We start from the raw sequence: 19,323 nt of genomic DNA, 5'->3' as shown, positions 1-19,323 counted from the left end.
CATAGCATTAGTGGCTAAGAGACTTCTCTGTGCATCGGGGAGTCCTGGGTTCAAATCCCACATCTGTCATGAACTTACAAGGTGACCCATAGGCAGGCCACTTTTACTTCAGCCTCAGTTTCTCCTCCTGCCCTCCGTAAATGCAATACAGTGGTACGTCGGGTTACATATGCTTCAGGTTACAGACTACGCTAACCCAGAAATAGTACCTCGGGTTAAGAATTTTGCTTCAGGACGAGAACAGAAATTGTGCAGCAGCGGCACGGCGGCAGCAGGAAGCCCCATTAGCTAAAGTGGTGCTTCAGGTTAAGAACAGTTTCAGGTTAAGAATGGACCTCCAGAATGAATTAAGTTCTTAACCCAAGGTACCACTGTATCAGAATAATAATGCTCACCTACATTGCTACATGGACCCTATTACCACGTTATTGACAGCTTGGTAGGGCCCTGTTTCCTAAGTATAACGTAGCCTGGTAGAACATAGGAAACTGCCTTGAACTGCCTATTTGTCCAACTACCCTAATGCTGTCCACTCTGACTAGCAGCTTCTTCCTGGGTATTTAAGCCTTCCCCGTGTAATGTGGCCTCCTGGGGGAGGGGAGGAGGGGTGATAGCTTACCTTCCTAGCCTCTGCCCCAGATCTCAGTGAGTTGTGTTTGGCTTGGTAGGTGACAGGTTGTTCTCTGGTCTCACACCGCTTTCCCCTTTTCTGGCCAGGAGAATGTCCAGCTGCATCTGAAAAGCAACAACGGCCCCATTGAGGTATACCTCTGTCCTGAGGAAATCCTGGAGGAGAGCCCAGCCAAGGAAAGCAGCTTCCCTGCTCCAGCACCCCAGGAGAGCAGCAACCCCCCAACAGTGAAAGGTAAAATCTTGGGGGCCTGGATAACCAATGCCTTGGCACTTTTGCACCAGTGGATTGTATTTTGGTTTCTGCAAGGTGTCTCTGCAGACCCCCCCCCCTCCACCTTTCCAGCAATGCTCTCCAAACTGGTTTATTTGCTTGTCTCAGGGCAGAGCGCCCTGGGCCAAAGCATCCTTCTTTGGGTCCCTTCCTGCTTAATCCTGCAACAGTACCCAGTAGTTGGGTCTTGTGGCCACCTTTTTTTCATTTCCTACAATGCCCTGCACTGTAGCTCCCGAATCTGCTGCGATGCTAAACAAGGCAAGGCAAGCAGACGGGTTAGGAGTCTCCAAGGAACTCTTGCCTGATAGCAGAATCCGCATACAAAGTCAGACAGTCTAGAGAACAGGGAATCCAGATGGACACAGAGCCAAGGGTCCAGATGGAGAGCAGGAAGCAGCAAGGTAGGGCCGGGAACTACAAGCATTGTTTCTAGCATCTGACTGTTGCTGTAAGCTCTGCTTCAGAAGGCTGAAGCCAGCTGGTTCTCAACAGTGCCTTCTCTGAGTCCTTGAAGGCTGATCAGCTGCTGGTGGAGTCACTCTGCCTTCTCCCCCTTCAGGCTGCTGTTCAGCAGGCAAGGCTGACTACTGGCCCATGACAATTACTGCCTCCGATCGTGGAGACAGAACATAGCCATCATAGTCAGTAGCCATGAACTTGTCCTCCTGTGTGTTAGTCTGATCCTCCATCCAAGTTGGTGGCCATCCTTGCCTGCTGTGGGAGGCAGTTCCATCGTTTATGTGCTGCAGAAAGAGGACTTTTATCTGTCCTGAAATCTTCAGCTTCACTGGATGTCCACGAATGTCTTGAGAGAGGGAGAAAGCCCTTTCGCTTCCCATTTTCTCCATGCAATGCACAATTGTATAAACTTTTCTTATGTCACCTCTTGCCTAAAAAAGCCCCCAGTGCTGCGACCCTTCCTCATAGGGACATTGTTCCAACCCCTTGAAACTGTTGGGGCTCCCTGCCTTCTGCTTCTCCTAATAATAATAATAATAATAATAATAATTTTTTTTTATTTATACCCCGCCCTTCCCGGTTCAAAAACTGGCCTCAGGGCGACTAACAACAAATTTAAAACACTTAATTGTAAAAGCAGCATAAAACACAGTATAAAAACATGAATAACAATAAAATTCGAAAATCAATTAGATAATCCCCAGGGCTAGCTGGCTGAATTGGTCCTACTTGGGCCAGCAAGGAGGCCGGGGGAGAATTAGCTGTGGGGTCTCAGCGCGTGTAATCTTCATAAAAGGGGAGGGGGAGGGAAGAGAAGGGAAATAAAAGATCACTCTGAGTTCAAATTAAAGGCCAGGCGGAATAGCTGTCTTACAGGCCGGGTGAAAGGAGGTTAAATCCTGTAGGGCCCTAGTCCCATGGGACAGAACATTCCACCAGGTTCGGAGCCATCACTGAGAAGGCCCTTCTCCCAGTGGGTACCAGCCACCACTCCTCCCTTCTCTTTGTGTCTTTCCCCAGTCGAGACCGTGAAGACTGAGCTGCCCAGCTGCCTGATGGAGGGGGAAGACGGCTTCCTCGAGCTGCCCCACCACCTCCTGCAACAGACCGAGGACCAACTCCCTTCCGCTTCCTATGGTGACGTGGGGCCCTTTGTCACCTTCTCCCCTCCCCTCGACCAGGAGGACTACCTGTGGGGGCTGGAGGAGGGCGAGGGCGTCAGCGACTTATTTGAGGCCTACGACTTGGGCGACCTGCTAAAGAATTGAGCCCCCAGGATCCCCAGGTCCTTCTCATGGTGCTAATTCCCTCCACTCCAGAGCCTCAGGGCTTTTCTGCCTTGGGGCACCTGCTTGCATTTGGGCCCAGCGGAACCTGCCTGCCAAGACCTCCACAAGCAGCTCTCCAAGAGATCCTTATTCATCTCAGGCTTTTCTGAAACCGTCGTGGACATTGTGCGTGACACTCAAGCCCCCCATAATCCAATGAGAAGTGCCAACAGCTGCCATGGGGGGACCCCCCTCCCACCCCTTTTCCTTCTGCAGAGGTTGCAAGCTGGATGATTATCCCTCCACTCCACTCGTGGGGCCAGCAGCTATAATAGCCCATGTCTGTGACTTGTCTAGGGAGCCTTGAAAGCTTAACCCCATGATGCGTCCTTGTTTGGCTCCAATTTCTCGCTGAGGCAGAAATGGTCCATTTAGGGCAGTATCGGTAGCACCCGGTGTGTTTATGGCTGGCAAAGCAACTGCGCTAATCCCAGCAGCTGGAGATTTGCCCTTTTCCTTGGCTTTGGCACCCTGAAATTATGGGCCAATCTGCCGGGAGAAGTAATATTTTTAACAACTGCTTGGCACAGGGTACTCTCCTGCTACTCCTGCGATTCCTCTCCAAGTATCAGTCCTGTGGCACGATGTGTCTGAGCTAAAAGCCCATCCTGGTGAAGCCGATTAAACTTGAAACTTCCTTTCCAGTGCGCTCTGGTATGAAGCTGCAAGGTCGCATGCTTCCTCCGAATGCACCATGTGACGCTCTAAATCTGAAATGAACGGCTGGGGAACCTGTTAGACTGCAGCTCCCATCACTCCAGGCTGGCTAGGGCTGATGGGACTTGTTGTTGAACATTGGGAGGACCACAGGTTCTCTCCTGTATCAGGAGGGTAGGGGAAGGTTTCCTTTGTCTCCTACGGTAGCTAGAACAAGGTGAGGTTGGCTTATTTTTTGCAGGCTGAGTTCTAAGCAAGCCGTGCACATCCCTTGCTAAGACATCTATAGAGAGGCTAAGCTGCACTTTTTGGACTTAAGCCATGCAAAATAATCTGTCCTCTTCATTTCCAAGGGTAGCCTCATCCTTGGAAATGGAGCCATTTCTGGTTGGCGGAACCCTGCTCCTTGTTTCAGATGGTTCTGCCTTGGGCAAAGCATTATTTCTTCCGCTAGAGTTGTCTGACCCCTCTGGACATTGTCAGACTCCAACTCCCACCAGCCCCGATCAGCAGTGTTATTGATGAAGGATGATGGGAGTTGGAGTCCCAGCAACTTCCAGAAGGCCAGAGGGTTCCGCATCCCTGCACTGTAGCCCCCGTCCCAAATTTAGGTACACCAGAGGATGTAATCTCTCGTCATTCATAATCGCTAGATGTAGTAGCTCACCTTTGAGGTGTTGGAGGAACTCAGCTGGAAAGATTGTAACCCTTAAAGCAGGGATTGGGGTACCTTTGGCCCTCCAGATGTTGTTGGACTCCCAACATCTGGAGAGGACTGCAGATTCCCCAACTCTGCCTTATTGGTTCAGTTCGATTTTAATCTTCAACCTCACCATTGTCACCAAATCCTCCTGCCTAACAGAGCCTTATTTCTTTGTATCGGGGCTCGTCATCTTTGGGTATCAAAGGTGGCTGTCCAGTTCCTTAATTTGGCTTAGTAAGTGAGCGAGTAAGGCCTTTTCCTAAGCTTTTCCCATTCATGACCAAGAAATACAAAACAGGGAAGCTCTTTTGGCTGGACCCATTGCTGTAGGAGCCTAGAAGCTTTGGAGTTGCATAGAATTTGTCTGGCAAGCACAAAACCTTGCTGGTTCTTCTTGCTGTGTTCATTGCTCTCTAAAAGTTGATGTCCCGCCAGTTCTTGTCTAGCAGAGCTAGACAAGACACAAGCCAGTCCCTGAAAAGACCATCTTTCTATTGTCCCTAGAAACATTTAGTGAAAGTCTCTGAACATCACATTATGTGGGGAGCTTTCCCACCTTTGCTTCATGCATTGTCAGCTGCGAGTGTAAAATAGCAGCATGATGAACCATCAAGCCCAAGCATCCAGTTTGTCTAGATCATCTATGAGAGAAAGTTGGGGTGCAATTTAGATGCATCATTCTTGATGACTGACCTTGCCGTCTGGGTTTGGTGGGAGCAGTGGTCTCAAAACATCTGGAATGGCCACAGGTTCCCCATCTCTGCTATAGGGGATGCATACTTTCTCAGGGAACAATGGTTTCATTTGTTCTGATGCTCCTGACCAAATAACATGCTGCCTTTGGAGGTGCTGCTGCTCTGAACTGTTCCTGTTCCTTGTGTCTCTCTCTGTCTCTCTCTCTTTGTCTATAACACACACACACACACACACACACACACACGAGAGAGAGAGAGAGAGAGAGAGAGAGAGAGAACTTCTTTGTGGAATGAATCGAGAGTCTTGGAACCAAACATTTTGCTTGGGTATTTATGGTAAGTGACAGTGCCTGACGGTGGAGATTTGGAAACACTCTTCCTTGCAGCCTCATTTACTCTGAATCCAGGATTGCAGGTGTAGTACTTTGATTGGAGGTCTGTCACCGTGAGTGCCATTCATTCTAGAGAGCTGTTCAGGGAGAACTGGGCAGTTGAACTTACAGTAGAGGGTACACAGCCATCTGTCAACATGTCTGGTGCCTACCTGATCTTCAAAGCACAATTTGCACCCCAATTTGAACAGATCCTCAATCTCACATACTCCTTGTCCTCCTGGTGCATGACACCAAATTCCACGAATAAGTTAAGCTGGTCTTTAAATCATAGGATTTGAGCTATGGGTTTGCCTCCTGTTGATCACTTCTTCCATGGCTGAATTAGGCTTAGTTTTTATTGGAGCAGCAAACCTGCATCAGGTCTATAGCACTTCAGGTTGCAGGAGGAACTTGCATAATACATATTGTTCTCCTGTGTTTATTTTTAAATGTTCCTGCATGTGGAAAATGGGATGTTAAGGGTGTGGGCCTGCCCTTTTCTTCTGGCATGCTAGTTTTCTGCTTGCCAAGACTTGTTTTGTTGTTGGAGCATTAGGTCATGGCAGTCCCCACCAGCAGTTTGCCATGTTCAGATCTAGGCGGATGGAAGTGCAATACCTCAGTAAGGACTAGGAGTTTGTTGTAGCACTAAATAATCAAGCAATAGCCTGAAGGTGTGGATTGCAAGAAAGTGAGACTAACTAGTTGCTGCCTTGGACTGTGTGGCCTGCTGCTGCTATCTGCTGTTTCCACTAGCAGGGATCAGCTTGACACAGTCCCTGCACGACAACAAGTGTGTTGAGTGAATGCAGCCCTCCTTTGCAAAACATCTTTTCCTGACACAGCACATTAAAATATCTGGAAAGTGTTCCATTCCCTAATTCATTAGGGAAACATAAAAGGGTGAAAATCGTGCTTTGAGGAGAAGATTTCATGTACATTATTTATCTTTTTCAGTGAGTTGTTTGTTCCCTGCAGCTACTGTAAAGAAAGAAAGAAAGAAAGAAAGAAAGAAAGAAAGAAAGAAAGAAAGAAAGAAAGATGGGCTTCATCCTAAGGTGGCCCAGCCAATCAGGGCTTACTTTGCATTTTGAAATCACACCATCATGTGACCAAATACACCAGTTGCGTGGAACACCATTCAGTTCTTAGTACCCTCCCAAATTAACGGGACACGGAGCATGAATTCATCCTGGATTCAACCACTGGGTTGCCAGTTGCCAACCTCACTTTAAACTCTGATAGCTCATTAATTTGGCATAGATTATTTTGAGGCTTGTCTGGAAAGCTGGGGGGTGGGGGTGGGAATGGGCATGAAAGTCTTAGGTAAGAAATGCCACAGTGCTGTTTTTTTTGGGGGGGGGAGGTATTCATTCCTTTTCTGCGACAGAAGGACACTTAAGGGCTATGTGTTATATACCTGTTTGAAAATAAGCTTTTGGAACTGAATTGTCTTAATTGATTTATTTGCATAGACGAGGTTCTTTACTTTGTACATAGCAAAATGAGTTGTGAGTTTGGGGCTTCATCAACCCTTCTGGGATACCAAATTTCTGCAGCATTCAGTTGCCTGCAATTGTTTCAAAACGTGGTTTGGTGTAGACCTGGCACCTTCCAGGTGTTTTGAACTACCAGCACAGTTGTTGTCCAAAGCATCTGGAGTGCACCAGGTTGGGGGAGGCTGTTTTCTAGAATACTTATTTCTCCATGTTCCTGTTTCACTGGATGGTGTTGGGGTTTTTTAACCAGTTTCTGAATCTAGATTGTAATACGGGTTGAGCATGCGCCAACAATGAAATCGCAGCTCAACTTTAGTCTTAATTCACCATATGTTCAGAGAAGAGGGAGGCCTGTTTTGATTCTTCAGTGCTTCCCCCTGTGTACAAGGCCTTTAACATGTTATTTGGGCCCAACGTTGTCCCCGGTCCTGTCTTAAATATTGTAAAAAGTTGTATATAATCATTGCACTGTATTTATAATGGAATCCCTCTCTGACACTGTTCTGCTGTGTGGCTTTTGTTTGGGACTGAGTATTTAAAGACTTCTAGGTTTTCTGTAACTTTTGGCCTGGTGGGTGGAGATGTATGTGAGGGTTTTGTTTTGTTTTGTTCTAAACTTGAGGCACTTGGTGATGTGTGTTTTGTGAACAACAGCAAAAAAGGAAATAAAATGTTTGAACCAAGCAGAGACCTATTTTGAGTTCTGTTTCCATGCTCATTAGGTTTTTTTGTATTTTGTTGTGGGGGAGAGGGTGGATATTTCTAAGCATGCCAGACTAGGACCTGGGAGACCAGGGTTTAAATCCCCACTCAGCCATGAAGCTCATTGGGTGACTTTAGGCCAGTCGCAGCCTCTCAGCCTAACCCACTTCACAGGGTTGCTGTGGGAATTAAATGAGAAGGGAGAGAACCATGTGGGCCACCTTGAGCTCCATGGAAATAAAGGTGGGAGATAAATGCAACAAATAAAGAAATGCATGACTATGTCCCAAATTTTTAACTCAGGGTTCACTAACATGATGCCTTCAGGCACCAGTGTAACTCCTGTAAAGGTAAAGGGACCTCTGACCATTAGGTCCAGTCATGGCTGACTCTGGGGTTGCGGCGCTCATCTCGCTTTATTGGCCGAGGGAGCTGGCGTACAGCTTCCGGGTCATGTGGCCAGCATGACTAAGCCGCTTCTGGCAAACCAGAGCAGCACACGGAAATGTCATTTACCTTCCCGCCTGAGCGGTACCTATTTATCTACTTGCACTTTGACGTGCTTTCGAACTGCTAGATTGGCAGGAGCAGGGACCGAGCAACGGGAGCTCACCCCGTCACAGGGATTCAAACCGCCAACCTTCTGATCGGCAATCCCTAGGCTCTGTGGTTAACCCACAGCACCACCCGTGTCCCTATGTAACTCCTGTAGGTCTCTGTAAATGCTAAAAAAATCCGCAATACATGAAAGACTGTTGGCTCCTCCTGTTCAGTTCCTGGTTGCAGTGGCTCAGCCTCTCCTACACTGAACCAACCCCATTAAACATGCCCGCACATCATGGGACGCTGACATTTGATGACCACCCTCCCATTGCAAACAGAGGATAGGTGCAAATAACTTCTTTCCATGAACGGATATGATAGTAATTGATGTAGGTGCCTTTCCCTTCCCTCATTTATTTTGGGTGGGGCAGCATGCTGGCACCATTTTGCAGTCCTGCCTCTTGTTCTGCTCTTACATGTGGCAACCATTATGCCACACATCCCCACAGGCAGCCATGTTGTGATCTGGGATGCCCCCTGTGGCAGCCATTTTGTGATTGCCACCCATAGCACTGACTTGCTCGTTGCTTTTGCAGGAGCTGCTGGGCTGAGAACAGAAATCCTCAAATCCTCAGCGTGTGTCCTTTGCCCATACGGCAAGCCACCAGGACCACTGTTTCCTGGTTTTCAAGTGCCATTTCCAGGCGCCTGCCTTGCTAGAGTAGCCATTAGGTCCTCCTGGTCAGGACAAGTTTAACCAGGCTTCCTATTTGGCTGGGACGAGTAGTGGCTGGTTCCCATTGGGGCAGAAGGCAGGGAACCCAAATAGTAGACAGTAAACAGCTAGAGGCAATGACCAGGAGAGCCAATTCATCCCCTCTGCTGATTTTCCTACAGGGCAACCATGATAGTGCAGTCAGACACAGGGATTGTTCCATTAGCTTTCCTGATTAGAAACGCAAGAATTAATGATCCTTTTAGACTGCACTACATGTTGTATTATGGGACTATGGCTTTTGAATCAATATACCACCATGTTGCCATCCACCTTTCAAGCACATATGCGCTTTCATTCCCTCATAAGTCACTCGTGGAAATGCCGGAAAAAGAGCTGTAGGCCGGAATACCGCTCTGAATTGAGTTCCACAATTTTCTCTCCCACCGTAAGCAATTATCACAAACAAGTGGGGAACTTCCATGCTGGATGCTGCTGGGTTCCCAGAAGTGACTTTTTTTACGTTGTGTGAAAGATCACAAAACGTGAAAATTTATCAGGAAAATGGAATAAAGTGCTGTCTGAATGCAGCCTGAGACGAAGCTGGCAGTCAAAGCCACTTTCAAGTCCACAGAATCCTGAACAAGACAAACAAATCCCCCCAAATTACTGAGGCTTTTTGGAGAAGTATTCGGGATGTATTGATATAGGCTGCCCCCATGTGGCTGTCTGCTGAACAAGGAAGAACAGAAAATACTTGAAGGGCAGAGAAATGGCTGGATTTACAGCTGCTCCAGGGAATCTGCTTTTTAAGTTACTCCCGGGGTGGGGTGGGGGGATTTCTTGCTGGCACTTGCTATGTTATTTGTAGGTGTTTTGTATTGATTTTTTTAAAATGATATATTGTATTAATATTTATGTTTTTCAAACATGTAAGTCGCTTGGAGACCTTTGGGCAGTAAGTGGTTAACCAGGCTGCCGCTGCTTCATCTATAGATTATTATGTAGATCAGGGATGGGGGGCACATGGTTGGCTAAATATAGGACTCCCAAGTCCCGTCAACCCCCTGCCAACCTGGCCAACAGTCAGGAATGATGGGAGTTGTAGTCCAGCATCATCTGGAGGCCCACAGATCATTAACGCAGACCTGCTAATCTTTCTCATTGTCATTCTCTTTTTCTTCTTCCTCTTTCTCTAAGCGTGTCAGGCAATGATGAAAATGCTGGACTTGCCAGTGGCCTCTCCCTCAAGGGAGGTCAGCCATGGGTCAGGGTTGCTCTCGCTTTGGGTTTCCTGCATTCAACAAAAGGTTGGACTGGATGGTCATCAGCAGGGGTCACCAATGTGGTGCCCATGGGGGCCAGTGTGCCCACCAGTACCTTTTAAGGTGCCCAGGTAAAGGGTAAAGGGACCCCTGACCATTAGGTCCAGTCGTGACCAACTCTGGGGTTGCGGCACTCATCTTGCTTTATTGGCTGAGGGAGCCGGTGTACAGCTTCCAGGTCATGTGGCCAGCATGACGAAGCCGCTTCTGGCGAACCAGAGCAGTGCACGGAAACGCCATTTACCTTCCCACTGGAGTGGTACCTATTTATCTACTTGCACTTTGACATGCTTTCAAACTGATGGCAGGAGCAGAGACCAAGCAACGGGAGCTCACCCCGTTGCGGGGATTCGAATTGCCGACCTTCTGATCGGCAAGTTCTAGGCTCTGTGGTTTAACCCACAGCGCCACCCGCGTCCCTTCAAGGTGCCCATGAAACGTCTCAGTAAATACCTTCTAAAAAATCCACAATGCCTGGGAGACTTTTTGCTTTTCTTTATCAGCTCCTAATTGCAGTGGCTTGGTCTCTCCAGCATTACACACACAGAGACACACAATCCCACCCACATTTTTTGGGAGGATGGCAGGATCGAAAATCCACCTTTCCTGAAGGGAGGTATAAACAGCGCAGGTACCTTCTCTCTCTCCCCCCACCCCACTAATGTGGGTGGTTGATTGAAAAGAGGGGCATACCTACAGCATTTTGTGGTCCTGTCTCTTTTTCTGCTCTTTTATACATCTTGCGTTATGTCACACCCCACAGCAGCCATTTTGTGACTTGCACCCATGGCACTATTCCAAAATACCACATGTGCCCACTGGCATTGAAAAGGTTGGCGCTTCCTCACCTGCCGGGCTGCCTCCAACTCTGCTATGCTTCTATTTCTGTTCTTGCCGTTTTGAAGAGATTTATATCTGCAACTTGCTAGGAATCCTCTAATCGTGCCTGAAGATATATTAGCAGAGTCCCTTTTGAGCAGCTGAATTAAGAGGCTTCCTCAAGGGCAGAAGCTGCCCTTTGCTACAGAGTCTGGGCCAAGTGCCATAAGCAGGGGGAATTCCCCAAGAAACCCCACAGATAAGGCAGGGTCCATGCCTGTTAAGTGTTACGGCCTTTTTCAGCAGCAATGCTTCTGAGGGAATGCTTCGTGCTGGCACTTTTGAGTTTACAATGCTTAGATAGCATGAGTGTACATGCTTCATTCAGGCAGTCCTGGCTTGCTGTACTATCAGTTTAAGGATTCAAGAGTGAACTAAGCTGAGCAACAAACTTGAGTCACACTCAAACATAATCTGCTGTGGAGAAAGTAGATAATGATAGGTTTTTCTCCCGCTCTTGCAATACTAGAATTCAGGGCCATCCAATGAAGCTGAATGTTGGAAGATTCAGGACAGATGAAAGGACTTCTTCACATGGAACTTGCGCTCACAAGAGGCAGTGATGGCCACCTGCTTGGATGCCTTTAAAAGACATGACTGGTAAGGCTATAGTTGATAGCCAAAATATTTTGTCATTGGCACTGCCAAAGGCAGCATCTCTCTGAATGCAAGTTGCTGTGAATTACAGGTAGGGAGAATGCTGTTGCACTCAGGTCATGCTTTTCGGCTTCCCATTGACATCTGGTGAGGATGCTGCACATAACCAGTGAAAACAGGGACATCCTATTCCATCATATCATCATCATCATCATCGTTGTTGTTGTTGTTGTTATTGTTGTTGTTATACCCCACCCATCTAACTAGGTTGCTCTAAGGCAGCCTTTCTCAACCTGTGGGTCCCCATATGTTGAACTGCAACTCCCATCACCCCTAGCTAGCAAGGACAGAGCTGAGGGATGATGGGAGTTGTAGTCCAGCAACATCTGGGGACCTACAGGTTGAGAACCGCTGCTCATAAGAAGTGGGACATTCCCGGATCACATCAGAAACTGGGACTGTCCTTGGAAAATAGGGGCACTTGGAGGGCCTGCCAGCAGGCTTTGTCTTATGTCAGGGGTCAGCAAACTTTTTCAGAAGGGGGCCAGTCCACTGTCCCTCAGATCTTGTGGGGGCCAGACTATATTTTGGAAAAAATAACGAAAGAATTCCTATGCCCCGCAAATAACCCAGAGGTGCATTTTAAATAAAAGGACACATTCTACTCATGTAAAAGCACGCCAATTCCTGGACCGTCCACGGGCTGGATTGAGGTGATTGGGCCGGATGCAGCCCCTGGGCCTTAGTTTGCCTATCCATGTCTTATGTTCTTATGAGGTTTGATCATATAGCATTTCCGGTGAACCAGAGGTGCTATGCAATGTGTGCCAGCGCCATACTAGCATTGGACTAGATGAGCCATTGGCCTGATCCAGCAGGTTCGTATGTCTTCATGTGTTTGTGGCACATAGCCCTCACATCTTTGTTAATAATAATGGTTTTATTTGACCCTGCCCATCTGACAGGATTGCCACAGCTACTCTGGACGGCTTTCACAGTAAGGCTTTCGATTGCAGAAATAATTTGCTTCCCAAGCATCATACCTGCTTCCTGTGGGAAAAGGAGACCACTCCAGATGTTGTCTGTATCCAGCATACCCAATGGCAGGGGACTGTGGGAGGCAGGGATGGTGGAGAAAATTGATTCAGTTTACACATTGGCTAATTTGCACCTCCTGAAAAATAAGTGACCTGAAAGTCAACCATCCTTTGAAATTCAGAGTTCTCCTAATTTGGTAGTGCAGTTCTCCAACCAAGGAATGTGTATAAAAATGAATGTACAAGGGTAAAGTATGCATTCAAATGCATACATTAGTGAAAACAGCATACAAAAAATGTATTGCATTAGGGGAAACTGCTTGCAAATAGGTGTATATTAGGAATATGCACTAAAATGCCACCAGATTTTCATGGAGATATTTAATAATAATAATAATAATAATAATAATAATAATAATTGCAAACTGATGTGGAAATGTGGATTACTGAAGAGAAACTGAAAGAACTTGAAACTGACCGCTTCGCCCATCCCTAATGGGAGTCAAACTCCAACAACATCTGGGATTCCCCATTCCTGTAATAGGCTGAGGAGTTTAAAGTCTCCCTAACCAGAGAGATGCAAATGACAGAGGCAGGCTGGGAGGTCTCCCTGTTCTTTCCCCAGCTCCCTCTTTTCATTTGGAGGTTGTTGGGGTTCCCTCATCCACCCACCCAGGTGGTCTCGTTTTTTCCCTCTTGCCAGAAGAATGTGATGAATCCAGGGTTTTTGTGCAGCATTTTCTGTAAATCCAGACTGGCTGCCCCGTCGCCTTCCCAGAACTCAGGTTTCCCCTCATCTCTCCAAACAGGAATTTCCATCTGTAATAAATTAGCAGCGGAGGGTTTTTAGACCAAGGACTTTTGCTGGAAAGCAGCAGCAGTAACCAAGGGGAGGAACTTGCAAGCAGCATTCCCAGCAGCTGGGAGCAGGGGCACTGAGTAGAAAACTGCCTCTTTTCCCCATAATGCCCCCCAGTTGTTGAGCTATGGAAAATGCTGCCATCTCCTCCAAGTCTGGACCTCTCCTCTCAACCGTGCCCTGGTGATCCTCAGAAGGATGCAAAAGCAAATGTTAGGATCCACCAGCCTCCTTTGCATAATTTTAGCAAGCTGACCATAAAATGGGACAGTGCTGTATACACATCCAGCTACACAAGCCAGGGCATCACAGTGATGGGATGAGCCCCGACAGCTACGGCTGGCACCTCGTCAACCCACCCTTGTAGTGCTTGAATGCCACCTTGTCTTTTGTTTTTTAAATTTTGTTTTTATTCAAAATTAGAACAAAACATATTATCCAAAAACATATCATCCTTGCCCCCCCATTTTTCCTCCCTCCCTCCCCCCACCCTCCCACACAACACCCCCCCCCCACTCCACTCTGGTTTCTCTGAGACTGCTGTTTTCTGCATGTTACAAAGTTGTATAGATCCTCAAACTATTTAGCTGATTATTATCAATAAAAAGTTTGTGAATGTTTATTCAAAACCTGCCAAGGAGACCAGTTCACTTTGTTGCGTCTTCAAATACTTTGTAAAGGGTTCCCATTCATCTTTAAAGGCACAGTTATCCTTGTCCCGTAGCTTATATGTCAGTTTTGCCAGTTCTGCATAGTCCGTCAATTTTTCTTGCCATGATTCTGTAGTTGGGGTTTCTTCAGTCTTCCATCCTTGTGCTATTAGAACTCTTGCAGCCGTTGTCGCATACATGAAGATGTTTTCCAGCTTTTTTGGCAGGTCTTTCCCTACAATCCCTAACAAAAAGGCTTCAGGTTTTTAAACAAATGTTAGATGGAACATTTTCTTCCATTTGTTGTATATCATTTCCCAAAATTGAATGCCACCTTGTCAACTGACCTCTAAGTATACTTAAATGCACCTTCATCAACTGTCCTCAAAAGTTACTTCCACATGACCTGTTCAATGAGCATTCAGTCTGATTTGTTTGCAGAGAGATCAGATGACCTTCACCATTTAACGAGCGTTCACCCTGATTTGTTGATGGGGAGGATGTTAGATGACGTTGCGTTATTTCACGCTTCCCAGTGCATTTTTCTCGTGCTTTCCTTTTCGCAAAATGTCCAGTCTTCTGGGGAAGCAGGGTTGTTTAGTGAGAGCTCCCAACTCGGCTTTAATTGTGCAGCCTAGATTTGCCAGGGTGCGACTGAATCCCACCCGAAAACAGTGACCATCAGGAAGTGCCCCAAGTACCCTTGAATGGAGAGTATAGAGGGAGAAGGTCCCTGCCCTGAGGAGCCTACAGCCTAAAACTTGAGGATAAAGGAAAAGTGAGGGGTAGGGAGGCAGGGTTAAAAAGAAAAGCCGTAAATTGCTGTTTCACCTGTTCAAGCTTAGCTACCTCATCCAGCCTCGGCTTCCTGATACTGTTGTAACAGTGTGGCGTCACACGTTGCAAAACCAGGAGAGCACAAGAAAGAACAGGGGGGAAGAGTGATAGGAAAGTTGGCAGGAAATCTGGGTTTAAGAGGGAACTTAAGAGGAGAGAGATAGAAAGTTATCTTTCAAAACAGAAACCACAAGTAATGGCTATTAATCTTTCTGTATAAACATTAACATTTCCTTCTTCCCGTGCTGGCTTCAGCCTGCAAAGCATTTCTGGGAGCTGGAAGTGAGGCTCCATTCTGCATTTGTGCTTCCACAAAGTCTGTCTTTCCTCAGTTACTGTGGAGCATCAGACTCCTGCGTTCTTGCACAACTCTCTATCCTGCAATCATTTCCCCGAAAGGCCTGTGGGAGAGGGGGAGGGGGGAGAGGAGAATGCAGCAGCCAGCAGGTCCCAAAGTGATCTTGGCAGTGGGATCTCAGCTCACATACAGTAGGATCACCTTCCCTTCCCTTCCCAGCCCGAACCTCATATGATAGTGAAAGCCACTCTGGCAGTGGCAGTGAGCCCAGAATTCCTTGGAACTGCTGTGGAAGAAAAGCCCAGTCATCTTTGCTCAGGTTTTGTTATATCTTTAAAATCTGCATGATAGGCTCACTTGCATAGTGGGGGCAACAGGACAGGACTCTGGGACAGAGGTCAAGGGCTCCACTCGGCAGAATGAGCAGGAGGAACATAGAAAAGAGCAGGAGGCAGATGTTTTGGACTACAACTCCAGCAGCTTGGCTAAAGATGGGAGTTTTGACCCCAAACATCTGGAGGGCAGCAGATTGGACAAGGCTGAAAGTGCCATTGCAGTCAGGCTGGCAAGTACCAGGTTAGAGAGATGGATAATTAGTTTGACCTGGTATAAGGTTGCTTTCAACATTCCTATATTGGATTGTTCAGCCCTCTTAAAGCTGATTGAATCCAATAGGATTGTTAAGCGCGTGCCCTTAATCCTTCTGGAATAATATTTAAGGCCACATTCCAAAGCAAGACTCATTTGGAAGTAATCCAAGGGGAAGGGCTTCTGAGGAAACGTTATTACCCACTGTGAGGAACATGGTCAGTCCAAGTATGTGGCATACAAAGGAAGAAATAAATAACTAAAATGATGAGGAACAGACTAAAACTCTTTTTCTGTTGCACCCTCTTAGCAAAGTCACTTCAATAACACAGACACAAGCCCAGTGAGAAAAGTCTTTAAAACACTTTACTAAGCGAACGGAACAAAAGCAATGTATAATTTGAGAAGAAATAAGTAGAGAGGTTTTGTCTTTCTTTGTTCAGGCCTTGAACATAGCAGGGTGACACTCAACCAAACATACAGAAAAAAGTTCCCTCAGAACTATGCAGCCAGTCAGAACACATGTCATCTAAGTTAAGATTGTGCCACTCGCTTGGTTGCTAAGCAAACCTAACCTGTCCCCCTCTTCTTAGTTGACTTTAACACTAACATGATTAACCCTTAAGTTGCTGCTGTACTTCCATCATCCTCACTGTGTGTGTGTGTGTGTGTGTGTGTGTGTGTGTGAGAGAGAGAGAGAGAGAGAGAGAGAGAGAGAGAGAGAGAGAGAGAGATTGTAGAGTGGGCAAATATGAATGGGGCAAGATGTTCCTTCAAGTAAATCAGTCCCAAGCTGTTGAGGGCTTTATATACCAATAGTAACACCTCGTTTGCTGGTCCATAAACAGCTGCATAACAGGCAGAAACTGAACAGCTGGAGATTTTCCTGGTGCAAGATAACATGGTTGGGAGAGCTTTCCCTGGTGAACTTCTGCCTCTTACCCAGCTGTCAGAGGCATAAAGAGCAGGGGCAGTGAATCCCTGGCAGACTTAAGGCAACTATATTTCTGTCTCTCCTTGAGAGTCATTTATTTGGGTCCATGCCAGAGTCATCCTGTCTTATTGATTGGCTGGGCAGGGAGACCTTGAGAAAGCACTCTGTCATCCACACAGTACTTTTGGCAAGAAGAAAACAAAAACCCAGGGCATGTCTGGGGATTTGCCCATGTGGAGAAAGTTTTTGGGTGCAAGATGCAAATGCGGGGAGAGAAGGCCCTCCTGGATTAGCGTGAGAAAGGAACAAGGGAGAAAGAGATCCTGGTCGCAGCCTCCTGACCTTTTGCTCTCTCACACAAGCTGCAATGGCTAAAGAGGCCAAACTGCCTTTTCCACTTTAGAAGAGCCTTTTAAAGGAGAGAGGACAACAAAGCCAGGTTAATGACTGAGAGACCACGCCCAGGCTTGTTTTGCCCACAGGAAACAATGTCCTGTACAGAGTGATTACACTCCCTTTGGTTCAAGGAGACAAAACAGTCCTAGATAATCTGGAGGCTTGAGGAATCGACTGTGAGTGGCATGCCATCAACACTGGCACTGATACAAGTCTGGCAGCATCATGTTCCTGGTTGGTCCTTTTAGTTGTAGCCGGAAGCAGAGGCTGGCTGATACTGAGTCTACAGATGCAATATGTGGGGTGGGGGCACCAAATCAACTTCACCATACATTGTCCTCAGAGTATCTGCACGTGGTAGAAAGAACTCTGTGCAGCTAAATCCTCTTATGCATGCTTACTCAAAAGTAAGTCCCCTGGAACTTTATTGTCTGGAGCATAGTATGGGAGATTTGCTAGACTACAGGTCCCATCATCCCTGAGCATTGGCCATGATGACTGGGGCTGATGGGAGTTGTAGTTCAAAACATCTGGAAGGCACAAGGCTGAGGGATTCTGGGCTACAAATACGTGATGGCATTGTTTTCAATTGCTGCAGTTTGTATTGTTACTGTTTTGCTCTAGGTTTTTATTTATCTGAGGTATTTCTGAACTGCCCTTCACTAAAAGATTCCAGGACCACCAGTGTGCAAATGGTGGCAGCTGTAAGCTGGGAATGTTTTTGACACTGAAAGGCAGTGTTCTAAATGGATTGCACGAGTTCCCCATCTGTTTCTGGGCTCAAGTCAAGGAGCTCACATTAGTTTAAAGCTACAAACTTCTCAGGCTCCCAACACCTGAAAGATTGCCTCCTTCCCTACAGACCTTCTCAGGAATTAAGATTGGCAGAAGAGGATGTATTGTTTGTTATACCACTCTCAGAAGCTGTTGGCCTGGGAGAGGGCCTTCTCAGTGGCAGCCCCAGAGTTGTGGAACTCCCTCCCCACTGAGGTGTGTTAGGGATCTTCATTATACAGCTTGGGGCAAAGGCTAAAGAAACACCTCTTTTGGCACTTGAGATGTATATTCTTTAGGACCCACCCATTTTTAGGACCCAACAGTTGTTTCCAACTGTTTTCAGCATAGTGTTTTAGCTGCTGTAACCTGCTCTGGGGCATTAGTGTGGGTACTTAATTAATTAATTAATTAGTAAAAATAATAACAGAATGAATGGAAAACTTGTTCTTTTGTATTTGCTACTGTGGTAATGAAGGCTGTAATGCTATGTTCGCTGTCCTGAAACAGGGCCCCTTTGAACTGAGAGGAGAGGGCTTTACTCTCATGTTTGTTCAGGCTCTTAACCTACAGGCAGGTAGGTACAGTTATCCATGAAGGTTGACAGCTATGTATGTTTTCTCCAATATAAATGTGCCTGCGCTCAGTTGAGCTTCTTCCCAGTTAAGCATGAACAGGGTTCCTATGGCCTGCACCTATATATATTTTGTACATTATAGACATAGCAAACTGATTCACACAGCATTTGGTGGTATCAGCAGGCTGGAAGGAAATTGGGAGATGATATTAATCTTTCTCTTTTACACTGTTTAAATATATTAACATATATATATATTTGGACTTGTTTGTGAAGAAGAGGACAGGTGTGGGGAGTACAGACACTGCCTAAAGCAGCACTTGCCAAATTGGTGCCCTCCAACTGCTTTGGACTACAATTCCCATCAGCACATGCTGGCTGGGGCTGATGGGAGTTGTAGTCCAAAGCAGCTGGAGGGCACCAGGTTGCCAAAGTCTGGCCTAGAGTGTTCAGCAATGGGCAGTGAGATGATCAAAAGTTTAAAAGAAGACAAGAGCTTTGCAGCGCTGGAATAAGCCACACCTCTTAAGTGTGTGTGTTTCTCCTTCCCTATGAAGTTCTTAAATGAGCAGCAGGGGCTCCAGATTTCAGAAGCTGTAAATATTCTGTGCAGGAGACCTGGCTTTACCTGTGTGCGCACTATCCCTTTTAAAGCACATTCAAAGCACATGCCGCGCCTTCAAAGAATTCTGGGCACTGTAGTTTGTTAAGGGTTGCGGGGGAATCGGAACTCTGCGAGGGGTAAACTGTACATAAAATGGGGCGCCTTTTCCTGAACAGAATCGCGCGGCAAAACTTCAACATGTTCCTTCTGGCTCTTTGAAACGCTGAGCAGCTCTGAGAGCGTATGTAAAACTGGAGAACAACCAAAACAACAGCATAAACGCTCCAGCCCTGAGCTCTCTTGGAGAGTAAAGCCCCGATCGCTAGGGCTGCAACTGCGAGAAAGCTGCGCCTTTGCAAACTGACTCGGGAGTAAGCCCCATTATA

The 19,323-nt window shown here is 46.8% G+C and overlaps 1 protein-coding gene across 2 annotated transcripts in view; it reads left to right on the top strand.

The window, feature by feature from the left end:
• The window catches only part of E2F2 (E2F transcription factor 2), a 39,313-nt gene extending 32,008 nt beyond the window's left edge, over positions 1-7,305 (top strand). For both annotated transcript variants that reach the window (XM_081869269.1, XM_081869270.1), the window contains exons 6-7: positions 718-865; positions 2,387-7,305. In XM_081869269.1, coding sequence (XP_081725395.1) covers positions 718-865; positions 2,387-2,634 — 396 coding nt within the window. In that variant the 3' untranslated portion in view covers positions 2,635-7,305. The remainder of the gene's footprint in view (positions 1-717; positions 866-2,386) is intronic.
• Positions 7,306-19,323: the final 12,018 nt, after the last annotated feature.

This window comes from Podarcis erhardii, assembly GCF_964252035.2.
Source record: "Podarcis erhardii genome assembly, chromosome: 7".
Lineage (NCBI taxonomy): Eukaryota > Metazoa > Chordata > Lepidosauria > Squamata > Lacertidae > Podarcis > Podarcis erhardii.
The sequence above is the reverse complement of the archived record's forward strand: the minus strand, read 5'-3'. Positions and strand labels throughout refer to the sequence as shown.